The sequence below is a fragment of the Phoenix dactylifera genome, chromosome 3 (assembly GCF_009389715.1).
Source record: "Phoenix dactylifera cultivar Barhee BC4 chromosome 3, palm_55x_up_171113_PBpolish2nd_filt_p, whole genome shotgun sequence".
Taxonomy (NCBI): Eukaryota; Viridiplantae; Streptophyta; class Magnoliopsida; order Arecales; family Arecaceae; genus Phoenix; species Phoenix dactylifera.
This window is the reverse complement of record NC_052394.1, coordinates 4575513-4589204: the sequence shown is the minus strand read 5'-3', so window position 1 is coordinate 4589204 and position 13692 is coordinate 4575513. Positions and strand designations below refer to the sequence as shown.

At 38.6% G+C, this 13692-nt stretch overlaps 1 protein-coding gene and 1 long non-coding RNA gene across 4 annotated transcripts; one reads left to right on the top strand and one right to left on the bottom strand.

Annotated features, from left to right (window-relative positions):
* The first annotated feature begins 33 nt into the window (after nucleotides 1-33).
* On the top strand, nucleotides 34-5837 carry LOC103702094 (alanine--glyoxylate aminotransferase 2 homolog 3, mitochondrial-like). Of its 3 annotated transcripts, XR_003384674.2 has the most exons (10): nucleotides 34-342; nucleotides 2373-2603; nucleotides 2689-2859; nucleotides 3038-3181; nucleotides 3408-3587; nucleotides 4291-4516; nucleotides 4602-4655; nucleotides 4869-4982; nucleotides 5414-5500; nucleotides 5627-5837. XR_003384674.2 is itself a non-coding variant. In XM_039124346.1 (9 exons), exons 1-9 carry the CDS (start codon nucleotides 145-147, stop codon nucleotides 5668-5670), a joined length of 1419 nt encoding a protein of 472 aa, XP_038980274.1. In that variant the 5' UTR covers nucleotides 34-144; the 3' UTR covers nucleotides 5671-5837. The 3 variants fall into 3 exon arrangements, 2 of the variants coding, with proteins under 2 accessions (XP_038980274.1, XP_008782610.2); XM_039124346.1 differs by lacking the exon at nucleotides 4602-4655 and having other exon boundaries at nucleotides 4845-4982; XM_008784388.3 differs by lacking the exon at nucleotides 4602-4655 and having other exon boundaries at nucleotides 35-342.
* Nucleotides 5838-9313: 3476 nt separating this feature from the next.
* LOC103702093 lies at nucleotides 9314-12996 on the bottom strand. Its single transcript, XR_005510939.1, has 3 exons — nucleotides 12657-12996; nucleotides 10341-12561; nucleotides 9314-9710 (listed from the first exon to the last, which is right to left on the bottom strand). It is a non-coding gene; the product is annotated as an uncharacterized LOC103702093 (long non-coding RNA).
* Between the last annotated feature and the right edge of the window lie 696 nt (nucleotides 12997-13692).

Sequence of the window (13692 nt, the reverse complement as noted above, 5' to 3'; positions counted from 1 at the left end):
CCTGCCCCTATTTATATAAACTCAGTCTCCTCGGCCTTCGTCGTCCGTCCATAGAGAGAGAGAGAGAGAGAGAGAGATTTCGGAAGCCCTTTCCCGGAGAAATCCTCATTCCGAAAAAGGGCTCGTCCTTCCGCCGAGAGAACGATGCAGAGGCTTCTCCTCCGGAGGCTCTCCTCCGTGGCCCATGGGAGGGGCGTCTCCTGGCCGGCCGTCGCCGCGCTTCCCAAAATGCCCCCGTTCGACTACACTCCGCCACCCTACGAAGGCCCCACCGCCGCCGACATCTTAAAGAAACGCGCCGAGTTCCTCAGCCCCTCCATTTTCTACTTCTACCGCAAACCCGTTGGTTCCCCCCCCCCTCTCTCTCTCTCATTAAATTCTCCATTTCTCTCTTTCTGAAAATATGTCGTTAAATTTTAAATCAAGATTTTAGTCTGCATTGGATTCATGCCTCCTTTTTTTTTTAAAAAAAATAAAAGAACAAATTTTTTGTGTTTCCATCTCTATTACCTTTTTTTTTTGCCCTTTTTCGTTTTTTTTATGAATTAATGTTGTTGGCAATAATTAATTTGCTAATTAAAGACTCTGGAGGACTTTCCATCCGTACATTTGTTTCTGGGCTCGAGCATTAGCTTTTGGTTCCGTTTCCAATTTTTTGGGAATCGGCCGTTGGACGGATGTTTCAAGGTTGCAATGTTCCACGAAAACATTCTATTCCAAGCCAGGAGTTACCGCGGTCCCACCTTGGAGAGAACGGATGCTGTTGGGTCTCTCAATCGTGGCCGCCCATGAGTGATGGTACGCTGTCCTAACAATTTAATCGGAGCCGTTCAGAATAGCTTGCTATTGGATTTCCGGGCTATTTTTAAAAAAGATGACGTGGCACTCTAGGATTAGTTGATGTCCACGTCAATCCCACTTGACAGGACGGCAAAATACTGAAGAACCGTGCCACGGTGAATTTAGACGGACGGTGTGGATTAGTTTAGTTATAGAGCGTTAATTGTACGACACAATGGGTTTGTTTTTTTGGAAAAAGAAAGGGGAAAAATATGGCCACCGGAAAAATAATTAGAAGTCTCTTGTTTGGTTGGAATTTTCAAAGAAGAAAAATGAAAAAGTTGTATTTCCATGGGAACATGATTTCCATATTTCATGGAAAAGTATTTTCCATGAGACTTTCCCATAAGACGGAAATCATTACATTTTTATTTTTTTTCAAAAAGTCCCTTCAGCATTAAAGAAGCATTAAAGACTTAATTTTTATTAAGAATATAATAAGAATTATACATAGCTTTTTCTGGAAAGTGGATGATCAACCAAACATAAGCACTTTAGAAATTTGTCACTTTTCCATGGTCAACCAAACATGCCAAAAGTACTTTTCTAGGCGTCCTCTTCTTAGGAATTTACTTCACAGGAATCATATTTTTAGGAGGAAAAATAATTTTTGCGAACCAAAAGGACCCAATAGAATTGGCTGAGCGCTGCTACTTCTGGTTGCAGTGCAACAGAAGAAGAACAGAACCAGTTCTTTTCCCCCTTTTTTTTGGTAAAAAAAAACTCCTTATTTCAATTGGCTGCTTAATTTCTTTTAGTTTATAGCTGTCTGTCAATTGTAGAGCGTATATGAGAGGAAAGGCAATAATAAAGGGACCGGGTTAGGTGTTTTGCACGAAAATCGTTGTGGTTTTTCAGTACATAAGAACTGTCTGATCATGCTTTGAGATGAACAATCACGCCTGATCTTGTGCAATCATGTAGGATCATGCATCTCAAAGCAGCTCGAGGGCGCGATATGGTGTTTTTTTCTGATAAGGAGACGGCATGAATCAGAAATCGGCGACGGTCTCGTGGCCATTAAGTTGGTACCTGAAAGAGATGCAGCTTCCGATTGTGTTTTATTTTACTCAAAAAAGTCCTGTTAGTGCGCGAAAACTAAATGGATATGGGTAGGAATTGATGAAAGAATCAAACGGTCGGTGGTTTTGACGTCCCTTAAATCAAAAAAAGAAAAAAAAAAAATCAAATGGCAATGGTGAACAAATAGGAAAATTTAGAACTGAGAACGTAGACAATGACCAAAATTTGGAGCTAACGTTGTGTTTTTCTTCTTCAACATGGCAATGGTGTTTCTTCTGAAATCATTGACCGACATCGATCGGCAGTGGATAAAACATTGATGTTAATGTACTCTAAGATTCTTATTTTTATCCATGGCAATGCAATTACAATGAAATCCTTATTGCTTAATTACTTGTTCATGGTCTTGTCATGCGGGATGTTCATAGATTGCACTCAATACTATTGATTAGTGTGGCAGTCATGTTTAGTAGGTAACTGATAGTATGCCGGTTTCCTTGTTGCCGCAGTTAAATATTGTTGATGGGAAGATGCAGTACTTGTTCGATGAGCATGGGCGCCGCTATCTTGATGCTTTTGCTGGTATAGCTACTGTATGCTGTGGACATTGCCATCCTGAAGTCATTGAAGCTATCATTGAACAGACAAAATGTCTTCAACATTCTACTGTTGTATATCTAAATCACACTATTGCCGATTTTGCTGAGGCATTAGCTTCCAAGCTACCTGGTGATCTCAAGGTATGGATCATCTTCTCCCATTGCTCTTCTCATAACTTCAGTACCTTCTGCTTAACTCTATTTGGTATTCTTTTGTACTTTATAGGTAGTTTTCTTCACAAATTCTGGTACAGAAGCAAATGAACTTGCCATGATGATTGCCCGGCTCTATACTGGCTGCCATGATATTATATCACTCAGAAATGCATACCACGGGAATGCAGCTGGAACAATGGGTGCAACTGCTCAATTCAACTGGAAATTCAATGTCATACAGGTACATATCTATTTGAAATTTAGATGAAACTTTTCCTGACGCATGCCGGCCCTGAACCTTAGAAGGATGGAACAGAGATGATGCTGAATAAATAATTAGTTGTTAGGATAATGCCGCCATAATTAATTCGGTATGATGCTTTAAGCTGTCTATTTTTTGACTAATCTGCTGCCACCAGAGTGGAGTGCACCATGCACTGAACCCAGACCCATATAGAGGCGTCTTCGGTTCAGATGGAGAAAAATATGCTAGAGATGTCCAAGAAATCATCGACTTCGGAACTTCTGGGCAGGTCGCAGGTTTCATTTCTGAGGCCATACAGGTATTCTGTCCGTAACGTGAAGTTTCTGCATACCATTTTTTTCAGAAAACTTTTATAAGATATCCTCTTGTTTAGTATTATAATACCTATCTGCATGGCATACTTTATGTTCTTTGGGAGTATTGGTAAGTCTTCCGTAGTAAATAGCTTTTCATTTATAATGTAGTTCTTTAGCGCTGCATTTTGAGCTTGTTAATAAGTAGAAAAATGTATTGCTGTTTGACAGGGAGTGGGTGGAATAGTTGAATTAGCACCAGGTTACTTGCCTGCCGTCTATAAAAGCATAAAGAAAGCTGGGGGACTCTTTATAGCTGATGAGGTACAGTCAGGATTTGCTCGCCCCGGAAGCCACTTCTGGGGATTCGAGGCCCATGGTGTTGTGCCTGACATAGTCACTATGGCAAAGGTGAACTCTTTTGGCACCTCCTATTCTTCTATATTTGGCGTTTCAAAGCTTTCTTTTCTTCTGTGTCAGATGATTGTTGCATAGAAAACTTGTATGAGTAGAAATACCATAGAGTTGCCTTGCGTGGGACATCCTCTATAAGTTTACCAGCCACAGAAGTTGCTGCTTCTATGCGTAGGTTGATGTTAAAGTCATATGGTCACCTTTAAAACTGCAAAAGTTGTCAGGTAGCTTGATGAATGTTCATAATAGAAATTTGGATAGCTTTCTTAGAAACTAATTCTGCATTTGATATTCTTGCTGCATGCCTAATCTTTTCTGTTTTATTTAGATAGAGATTGGACTGCCTCAGTTGGAGGGCCTCTTAGAGTTACATGTAGCGAAAGAGGCAGCTATTTATGTATTGGCGATTTTAGTGTCTTCTTTGTCTTTCTTATGGCTGGACATAATCATAGGTGGTTCTGTCTCTTCTGAAAATATGTGGTTGTGTATACATTACTACTTCAGTTCAATGCACTAGCTAGTTCTATGGATTTTCCAAAATATTCATGCTTTCTAAATTGATTCGATTTTATTGATTCATATATCTGAAAATATGTTCCCATAGTCGCCCCTTAATAAATTTTCAATTACAAGGTAAAACTTAATCTATTTTCCTTATAGCAGATTTGTTAGGCTGACTGGTGTATCTTGTGCACATCAGGGTATTGGGAATGGGATCCCTCTTGGTGCAGTTGTTACAACTCCAGAGATTGCCCAAGTCTTGACCCGTAGAAATTATTTCAACACCTTTGGAGGCAATCCTGTCTGCACTGCTGCAGGGCTGGCTGTTCTTAGAGTGCTTGAGAAAGAAAGGCTTCAAGATAATGCATTTGTAGTGGGTTCCTACCTGAAAGATCGCCTGAAAGCCCTTCAGGAAAAGCATGAAAGTAAGCTCTCTCTTATGCTTAATGACCCTCTTTCTGCTTCAACACAGATGGAGCTTGAGCCTAGTAGTTACTTTTCCACTGGCAGGAGGTTCCGCATTTGAAACACGGGAGATGGAATAATTCCTCTAATTCCTATGAAGTGTGTAATGGTGCTTCCATCAGCGATCTTTTCATAAGAAAATCTCCTCATAAGCAATCTTAAAAAAAAATTAGTCAATAAAAAAAAAATTTGAAAAACCTCTTATCATATTTGTAATCATATGCCTTGTATGCTAGAGGTTTATCTGTAGCCTGTAACTGGTAGTCAAGTAATTGTAAGTTGATGCAGTTACTGCTTCGCCGGTCTTTGCAGTCATCGGTGATGTGAGAGGAAGAGGCCTGATGCTTGGAGTTGAACTAGTCGCTGACCGCCAGCTGAAAACTCCAGCCAAAGCCGAGGCCTTGCATGTCATGGACCAGATGAAAGGTTCCCTCATCTCCTACTCTTGAGCTATATAACCGCACTCCAGTCTATCAATGAGACCCTCAATTAGGTTGCATGGTCTAGAATACCTTACAACAGACACTATAAAAGATAATTAAGGGCCCATTTGGTATTGCTTTGTTTTTTCCTCTGTCTTCAAAACCCAAGAAGAAAATAAACCTTTTGTTTTCCAAAATTGTCTCTCATATCTTTTTGGAAGCAGAAATTTGTTGCTTTCACTATAGAGTTAAAGTGAAAGCCGCGAATAGTAGAAGTTTTCTGAAATGCTATTTTCACCATTAATCTCCATGTATTATTTCACTAAGTTGTAGAGAAACAAAAATACAAAAGCAGCAAAGATGCTAAAGAGGTCCTAAATTTTCCTAATACTCTTATCCATTGAGTGATCACTCACAAGATTCATGGTGTCTCAGAAATGGGTGTATTAGTCGGTAAGGGTGGCTTTTATGGGAATGTCTTCAGAATAACACCTCCTCTCTGCTTCACCAAGGAAGATTCTGGTATGTGCTAAATTGGTTTGCTGCATTGTTATTAAGTTTTCTCCTCCCGTACTTCTATATTAAAAAAGATCCTTCAGTAATATATCCGCTGCTTCAACTTCTGTACAATTTGATTTCTTCTTGCAGACTTCTTTGTTGACGTAATGGATATTTCGTTGTCAAAGCTGTGAAGCCCCTGCTCCCATACCAAATAAAACAGATATATTGTATCAGCTGTGTAAGGTGCTGTCTGTTGTAATATAACTTTCTTTACTCTAATTGTTAATGAGGTCTCATATGTTATGAAGTATGAATAATATGAGTTAATATCTCACAAAGAGATGATTAGAAGACACCATCTCACTGGCTTTCTCTCTCTCTCTCTCTCTCTGGGGTTTGGTCCTGTCGTGTGTGAATGTATGGATAGAAATCAAACATTGGTTTGCAATTTCTGATCCTTCGATCATTTGAACCTCCCTTCCCTTCATTAATATGTGAGGTGGGTTTGCTCCAAGGAAAAAAAAAAAGGTTAAGTCTTATATACATTGCTGACTCATTTTCTGTCATCATAAACTTTTGGGATCTGGTGCCAGCTTAGCATGCCATCAGAGCTCGAGTAAGATTAGATAATTTTACCAAGAAAACAGAATAGTTACAGTTGTTGTTGTTGTTTTTTTTTGGTTTAAAGGAAGTGAGGATAAGAGCCATCCAATTTATTAAAGAATAAAGAATATAATACAAACTAAAGTCTTTCAAGGAAGGAGCAGAACCAATGCCTAATAGGTTCCCCACTCTTTTACGGCCCTCCAAGTTCTTTCAGTTATAACATACTCTCCGCTGAATACATGTTCTGTCTAACAAAAACTTTGGGGAATTGCATTTTTTCAGAAAGATACGATTGTTCCTTTCTCGCCAAAATGTCTGACAGCAGGCAATTATAAGTTGATCTTGTAAGGATTCGTATGGGCATATGTTTAGTCTCACATCGGTTATTCACTAGGTAGATCTTGAGTACTTATATAAGATCAAGGAACTCAAATAATACTTTCCGGCTAGCCTTTTTAGGCGAGGTCCTAAGTTGTTCAAATAGTATTAGAGCGAACTTAGCCCATAGCCTATATGGACTAAGCGACACTGCAACACAAGTTTATAGAAGCTGACCATGGGCCGATCATGGTGCTTGTGATTAGATTTGAATGGATTTGAACTCTTAGCTTGATAAGAACGTCAGGGCTTAAACGAGAGAGTATGTGAGGACCCGTGCGGGAGTATATTTAGTCCCATATTAGTTATTCGCCGAAAAGATCTTAAACACTTATACAAGACTAAAAAATCCAAAAAATATCTTTTGGTTAAACTTTTTGGGTGAGGTCCTGGATTGTTACAAATAGTATTAGAGCGAACTCAGCCCATAGCCTATGTGAACTAGAAGACACTGCAGTACGAGTTCATAAAGACTGACCACAAGCCGATCGTAGTGCTTGTGATTAAATTTGAATGAATTTGAATCCTTAGCTTGACGAGGCCGTCAGGGCTTAAACGAAGGAGTATGCGAGGATCCGTGAGGGCATGTGTTTAGTTCCACGTTATTCACTAGGTGAATCTTGGGTACTTATATAGGACCAAGAAACCTAAATAATATCTTCTAGCTTAGCTTTTTTGGATGAGGTCCTAGGTTGTGACAAATGGTATCAGAGCGAACTCGGCTCATAGCCTATGTAGACTAAGGGACACTGCAATACAGATTTATGAAGGCGATTATAGGCCGATCATGGTGCTTGTGATTAGATTTGAATAGATTTAAATTCTTAGTCCGACAAGGACGTCAGGCCTTGAACGGAGAGAGTATGTGAGGATCTATGAGGGCATATGTTTAGTCTCATATCGGTTGTTCACTGAGAAGATCTTGGGTACTTATAAAGGATTAATAAATCCAAAAAAAAACCTTTAGAGTATTCTTTTTGGGTGAGGTTCTGGATTGTACAAATCTTAGCCTGATTTTTTTTTTTTTGGTAAATAACCTGCTTTCGAGTTTGGAGGTACTTTCTTTTTCTTCCATTCTATCCATAAAGAGATGAAAGAGGGAATTCTACATTTCACACCCGTCTTCTTTTTGACCCTCATTCCCAATTCACCTTGCAAAACCGCAGCTCAAGAAGAGATTGCTTATGGATTCTTGTGGTTGGTCAAACTCTAGAAACATTCTACCCCATACACCAAGCTAAGAATGTAAATTCAATCACAAATACCACAATTAGTCTACGGCCAATCCAAACGAGGCCATGCTGCAATGTCTTGTATGTCTCGTTTTTCACATATATTATGGGCCAGATCCACTTTGATATCATTTGTAATGATTCCAGATCTTACTTTAAAAAGCTAGCTAAAAAATATTACTTGAGTTCTTTGATCTTGAAGAAGTATCCAAAATTTATCCAGTATATATCTAATATGGGACTAAACATATGCCTACATAGATTCTCACATAAGGAGCATAACGGAAGATCACTAACCCAAGAATCTTCCCAAAATCTGATTGCTTTTCCATCTTCTAGATTCAATCCCTATAGATACAAAAATGGATTTGGCGATATCTCCATATCCATTAGCTTAGTTGGTCCTGATTCATTTCCTCTAAATTCTTCACTCCTAATCCTCCTTCCTATTTTGATTAAGAGAAACCAGATGCAGCATCGGATCTTTTCAGCACCCACTTAGGAATCTGAAACAAAGATATACAGTAAATGGAGATATTCGAGAGCTTATTCACCAGCGTAACATGACGGGCCATGGAAAGAAATTTAACTTTCCATCTCTCCAACCCTTTCTCAAATTTATCAATGAGTGCTTGCGAATCTTGTTTTCTGATTTTTATAAGACTAGGTGACTGGCCTAAATATTTAATTGGCATTTCTTCCAACCTGCAATCCAAAGCAACAGCAAACAAAGCTTGATTATTTTCCTCGACCCCGAACAAATAATAGAGCCCTTATTATAATTTATCTTCGGATGAGACACTCTTTCAAAGCTATATAGGATTGACTTCAAGGCTTTTAGGTAGTACAAATCACCTTCACAAAACAAGATTGTATCATCTGCTGAATACAAGCAGGAAATTCCTGGATTCTTCCCCATTTTACCAAGTGCTGTTAGAAGACTTCTCGTTGCAAGGTTAATCATGCAACACAAAACGTCTGCAGTAATTGTAAATAAGAATGGAGAGAGGGGGTCTCTTTGATTTACGGCACAGCCACATTTGATCCAATTCATAGGAGTGGCAGTGAACACCTTTAGCAGTCTAGCCTTTTATCTCGGATGAATCATTCCAGGGATTTTCCTTATCAATCAGTGGATATCTTTGACTTGGAAGGCAAAGAAGAAAGATCAAATATATGCGCATGGTCTGTAAATGAGAGCCATCCATGGACAATGCAGTGTACCAGACAAACAGAAATTTTGCAAATTGGACAATAGCCTATTGTTAGAGGAGGTTCTAAGTTCAAATCTTGGAACGTTCTCTAGTTCTCTCTCTCTCTCTCTCTCTCTCGCTCTCTCTCTCTCTCTCTCTCTCTCTCACACACACACACACACACACACACACACACACACACAAAGATGAACTTGAATACTTAAAACATACATGAACTAGCGGTTCACAAAATGATGCTGGCCTGCACCACAAGCCTTGGTATGCCCTGATCATGATTATGAAGATAATGCAAAGATTCGTTAGATAGTTTGCGACCAACCTGAATTACAACATATCTCATCAGTGAAAACGAGCAGCAGGCAGTCGCAAGGATATCCATGATATTAGCTTGTTGACTGTGATAATTGCCTAGACAATTAGAAAGCTTTAGTTTATGCAAAGATGTAGTCCAGAAGTAATGCCTGACAATTATTACGTTCATGTTAATCTCAGGTCCTTTTCTCAAAAAAAAAAAAATGATAGTCCCAAATGTGATATGATATTTTTCACATAAGAACCTTCGGCCAGTATCTTCACATAACTTCTTTTAATTAGAAAAAGAAACCCACTGCAGACAGAAAACACTAGGGATGGCAGAAAAATAAAGCAGCCATGATGGTAATATGAGCAGAATTACTCCAGCAGCAGAAATGATCGACATAAATTTCATTTGCCCAGATAAATAACTTCTCCAAAGAAAATCGATGATTCATCCTATGATCAGCTCGCATTGAAAGGCTCGGATTGGAGCTGCCAATAACCCTACATTTTAAGACAAAATCATGGCAAGATTAAAAGGTAGATGATAGCATAACTGCCTTCAGAATACAGGCATCGAGAAATGCAGAAGTAGAGGTTCATCCTTTGGAAGGTGTTCAGCAAGAATACTTCTGATGGGATCCAGTGCTCTAGTGCTGGTATGATCACACCCGTTTAACAAGAATATTTAATTAATGCATGTAGTTTGCATCAATAATTGGAGCAAGTTCTATGAATTAGGAAAGATCCATGGAGAGCTGATGCTATAAAACTGAAAAGTAGCTTGTACAAAGCTCCCCTCTTTAAAGTACTCATGAATGGCATTGGTTATCTATATCATGCGTGTACACTAACGCTTGTTGTTCCTTCAGAGGGATAATGTATGATTTGGTTTTTCCCTAGGGCTTCATGTGAGAAGTTTCCAAGAGAAAGGTAATTTTTTTAAAAGGACAACAAAAGAAAGGTATTGTGAAAGGAAAAACTTTAAAGAGAAATCTGATGAAGTATCTGAAAAAAAAAAGCATGCTATCACGTGTACTTCAAAATATGAAGAAATATCATCACGAGCAAAACTCTATCAAAAAATTATTGTATATATTACTTGTTTGCTTTTATGATACCATAAGGACTAACCTGTTCTGATCTGCCCAATTCCAAATTTGCTTTATGGTCTCTAGGGCTCTACAAATCTTGCTCAATCAGGTGTTGCTCTTTCCGTCAACAAGAGCTCTCTCAATCCTTTTCTCCTCCAGCTCCTGACTGCATTTTCTTAGTTCCTCCTCTCTTGTCCAAAAAATACAGCCCTTATTATTTTCTGATTCAAATATCGTCAGCACTTCTTTGTTCATCATTACCTAACGAGCTTACCACCTCTCTATCCCTTACATATGCAACTTCTGATCTTCATGCAACAAAATCCTAATTTATTTTCTCGTTGTGTTTCCAAAAATCCATGTCAAACATTTGTATGATCTGCTCATTTCCATGTGCATCTGCTCCAAATAATTAGATTTGAACAAAATTGCAGGTCTCACTAAAATGTGATGTTTTTTCCTTAATAATCATAATCACATGTAACAATGAAAACCCCCAAGAATGAATGCACCTTCCTTATTTCACTTCAGTGGAAAATTTTGTGTTAACAAGATGGAGGCGTTGATGCAAATTTATCTAATTAAAATGCTGTTGAAGGACGATGCAATGCAAGAAATATGATAAGAATAGATAGGACTAATTTCAATTAAAGAACATACCTTATAAACTGCACTGCAAAGCTGTGCAAGGAGTCTTACAAATATAATTTGAACTGGAGATACGTTGGCTATTGAGGTTGCTTTCTTGATCACGTAGCAAACGAGAAATTATGGGGAAAAAAAGAAGAATCCCCACCTTGATATATTGACAGGCAACTAACAGATCGCATGGCAAGATGAATAACTCATAGAAAAAACTATGTTCAAAAGGCCTATCCTTCGATGGAAATAACTAAAACAAGATTGTAGTGTCATTATTTATATACATGAATAATATTGAAGGGCTGATAAATGATATGCTCATATCCCATCATTATGAAAAGCCTAACAATCACTGGTTATAGCCCACATTTTGACAGGCACATGCATCAAAGAAAGGGTAGATATAATTGTAGTTTTTGAATGGTTACTTAACAAATGAAAAGTCATTTACAGTTGCTGACTTTTATTTTTCTTTTTCCTTTTATTCTTGAGACGCAATTAGCTAGCTTTTTCTTCCTCTTCTTGTTTTTTTTTTTTTGGGATAAAGAGAATAGCTTGCTCCTATATATTAGCCTTTGTGTACCAAAAAGAACGGATCAATGAGCAAGATATATAATTAAAATTCACGGTACTTTTGCCAATAAAGTAATTGGTGTGAATCGGTCATGTTTTTTTTTGTTCTTGTACATGAGATTGATTATTCATAGAATTGGAATGTTTTCACGGCTATTTATGCTTTTCATTCTCTTTTTCCTTATCGTAAAATAAAAGAATGGCACAGGATTATATATATAGATTGTACCGATGAAACCTGATGAAACGATCCATGGATCTGGTAGTCTTGTATGAAACCAGCAATATTAATTTATCTGCAGAAAGACATATAAACGTGAAAACTCCCACAGCAAACTAGCGTTTAACTCTTTTTATTTTCTACTTTTGAGAAGCGGTTTTACTCAATAAATTTTGAACAGCAACAGCATTTAATTCATATTGATCACTGTAACTGCTTACAGGCCATTTCATTCCTCAAACTTGGTTACTAAATAAACAAATAACTGAAAAAGATCTCCTTCTTAATGATTAAATCGTAGCAGCAGCTGGCATACTTAAACCTAAATTTATCGACATTTCATAGCTTACAATCCTTTGGTAGAATGACGTACCTAAAAGAACAATATCTGATCTCAAAAACGAAACCAAATTCCACACCATAACCAAATCTTAGCCCGAAAACTCCCTGATCACCAGAACAAGCTCCACCCAGACAACCTAGATCAAAGTCCACCACAAGATCGACTATCCCCACATTTGTCAAACCTGGAAACAAAACCCACCCAAATGCCACAGACACAAAAGAGAATGTTCTCATAATTCAATTTCCAAAAACACTGGATATATGTCACGTCTATACGATCTTTATTGCCTTCAAACAACAGCATGCAAAGAGTTTGTTCAAGAAAAACTAAGCAAATGCATAAAAGAAACACCATCGACCGAGACATACGGTGCTAGTTTCACACAACCGAAAATAAAACAAAATCCATACAGGCGAAGCCTAATTTGAGACACATCTGCTTTCGCCCTCACCTTGTCACACCACTTGATATGTCGTAGACCTGAACACGAGGTGCAACTCAGAGCCAGAGGGGACAAATGAGTTAAGGAGAGATCACAGTTTGGGCTTCAAGATTTTGACTAGATTTTGGCCTACCTGTCATGCCTGGCCACCATGGATGACGAGGGGGAGTACCTGGTCGGAATTGAAACCGGCCGCCGGAAAACCAGGCCGGAAAACCAGACCGCCGTCGAGAGGACCGACATGAACTCCATGGCCACCTTCCCCATCTCCTGGAACCGGCAGATGCTCTTCCTCATGATCACACCCAACACTGCAGAGATTACAGCGTCCCAGCTTCCCATCTCCGGTCCGATCTCTTTGCTCCTTTTCTCAACTCTCTTTTGAGAAAGTTATCAAACTGCGGCCGGAGCTGGATGCTGATGAGACATGGAAAGTTACGGTTAAAATATCAATTAACTAAGCACCTTGTGATACAATCTATTGTTTTAAAATAAAGTTGCGTGTTATTATAAGAAGTTGATGTTACCTCTTGCGTGATATGACCAACATACCCACCATCGGGATAGTTTGCTCTTCGTAGGCCAAAACAACCGTGCAAAGCGGTTCACGTACGTCCAAGTCTCAAACCGTCTAATATAATTTTTTGTTTTGCCTGAAGCTCCGTAGGGTGCAAATGTAATAACTCGGCCCTACTAATTTAGATGTGCAGTGGCTTTAATTCTTCAGCTCGGTGGGGTGCATGCAAATGTAAAACTGGTCCCATATTAATTTAGATCCATAGTGGCTCTACTTCTGCTCCTAAAGTCTTCTGCTCCATCATACCATATGGCAACATGGAATTGATAGGCTGTAATATCAGCTATTTATCTCGACTTGCTATGTGATGTGCTAGTTTGTGAGATAAGACCTTCCAACATCGAAGTTGGAACTAGTAGTATTTTCATATTAGAGCAAGACCAACTAGATATAACTTAGAGATATCATCTAATAATTCTAACATTGAATGAAGCTTGACCATAATGTAGATCTTGCATTACTTAAATCTGTTGAATAAGCGAATCAAATTTGGATTAATATCCTAATCTTTAACCATATTGGATTGGGTGGTGTTCTTTGTAGACCTAAACTTGTTCTTTGTAGGCTGGGCAAATTTTGCGGGGTTCAAATT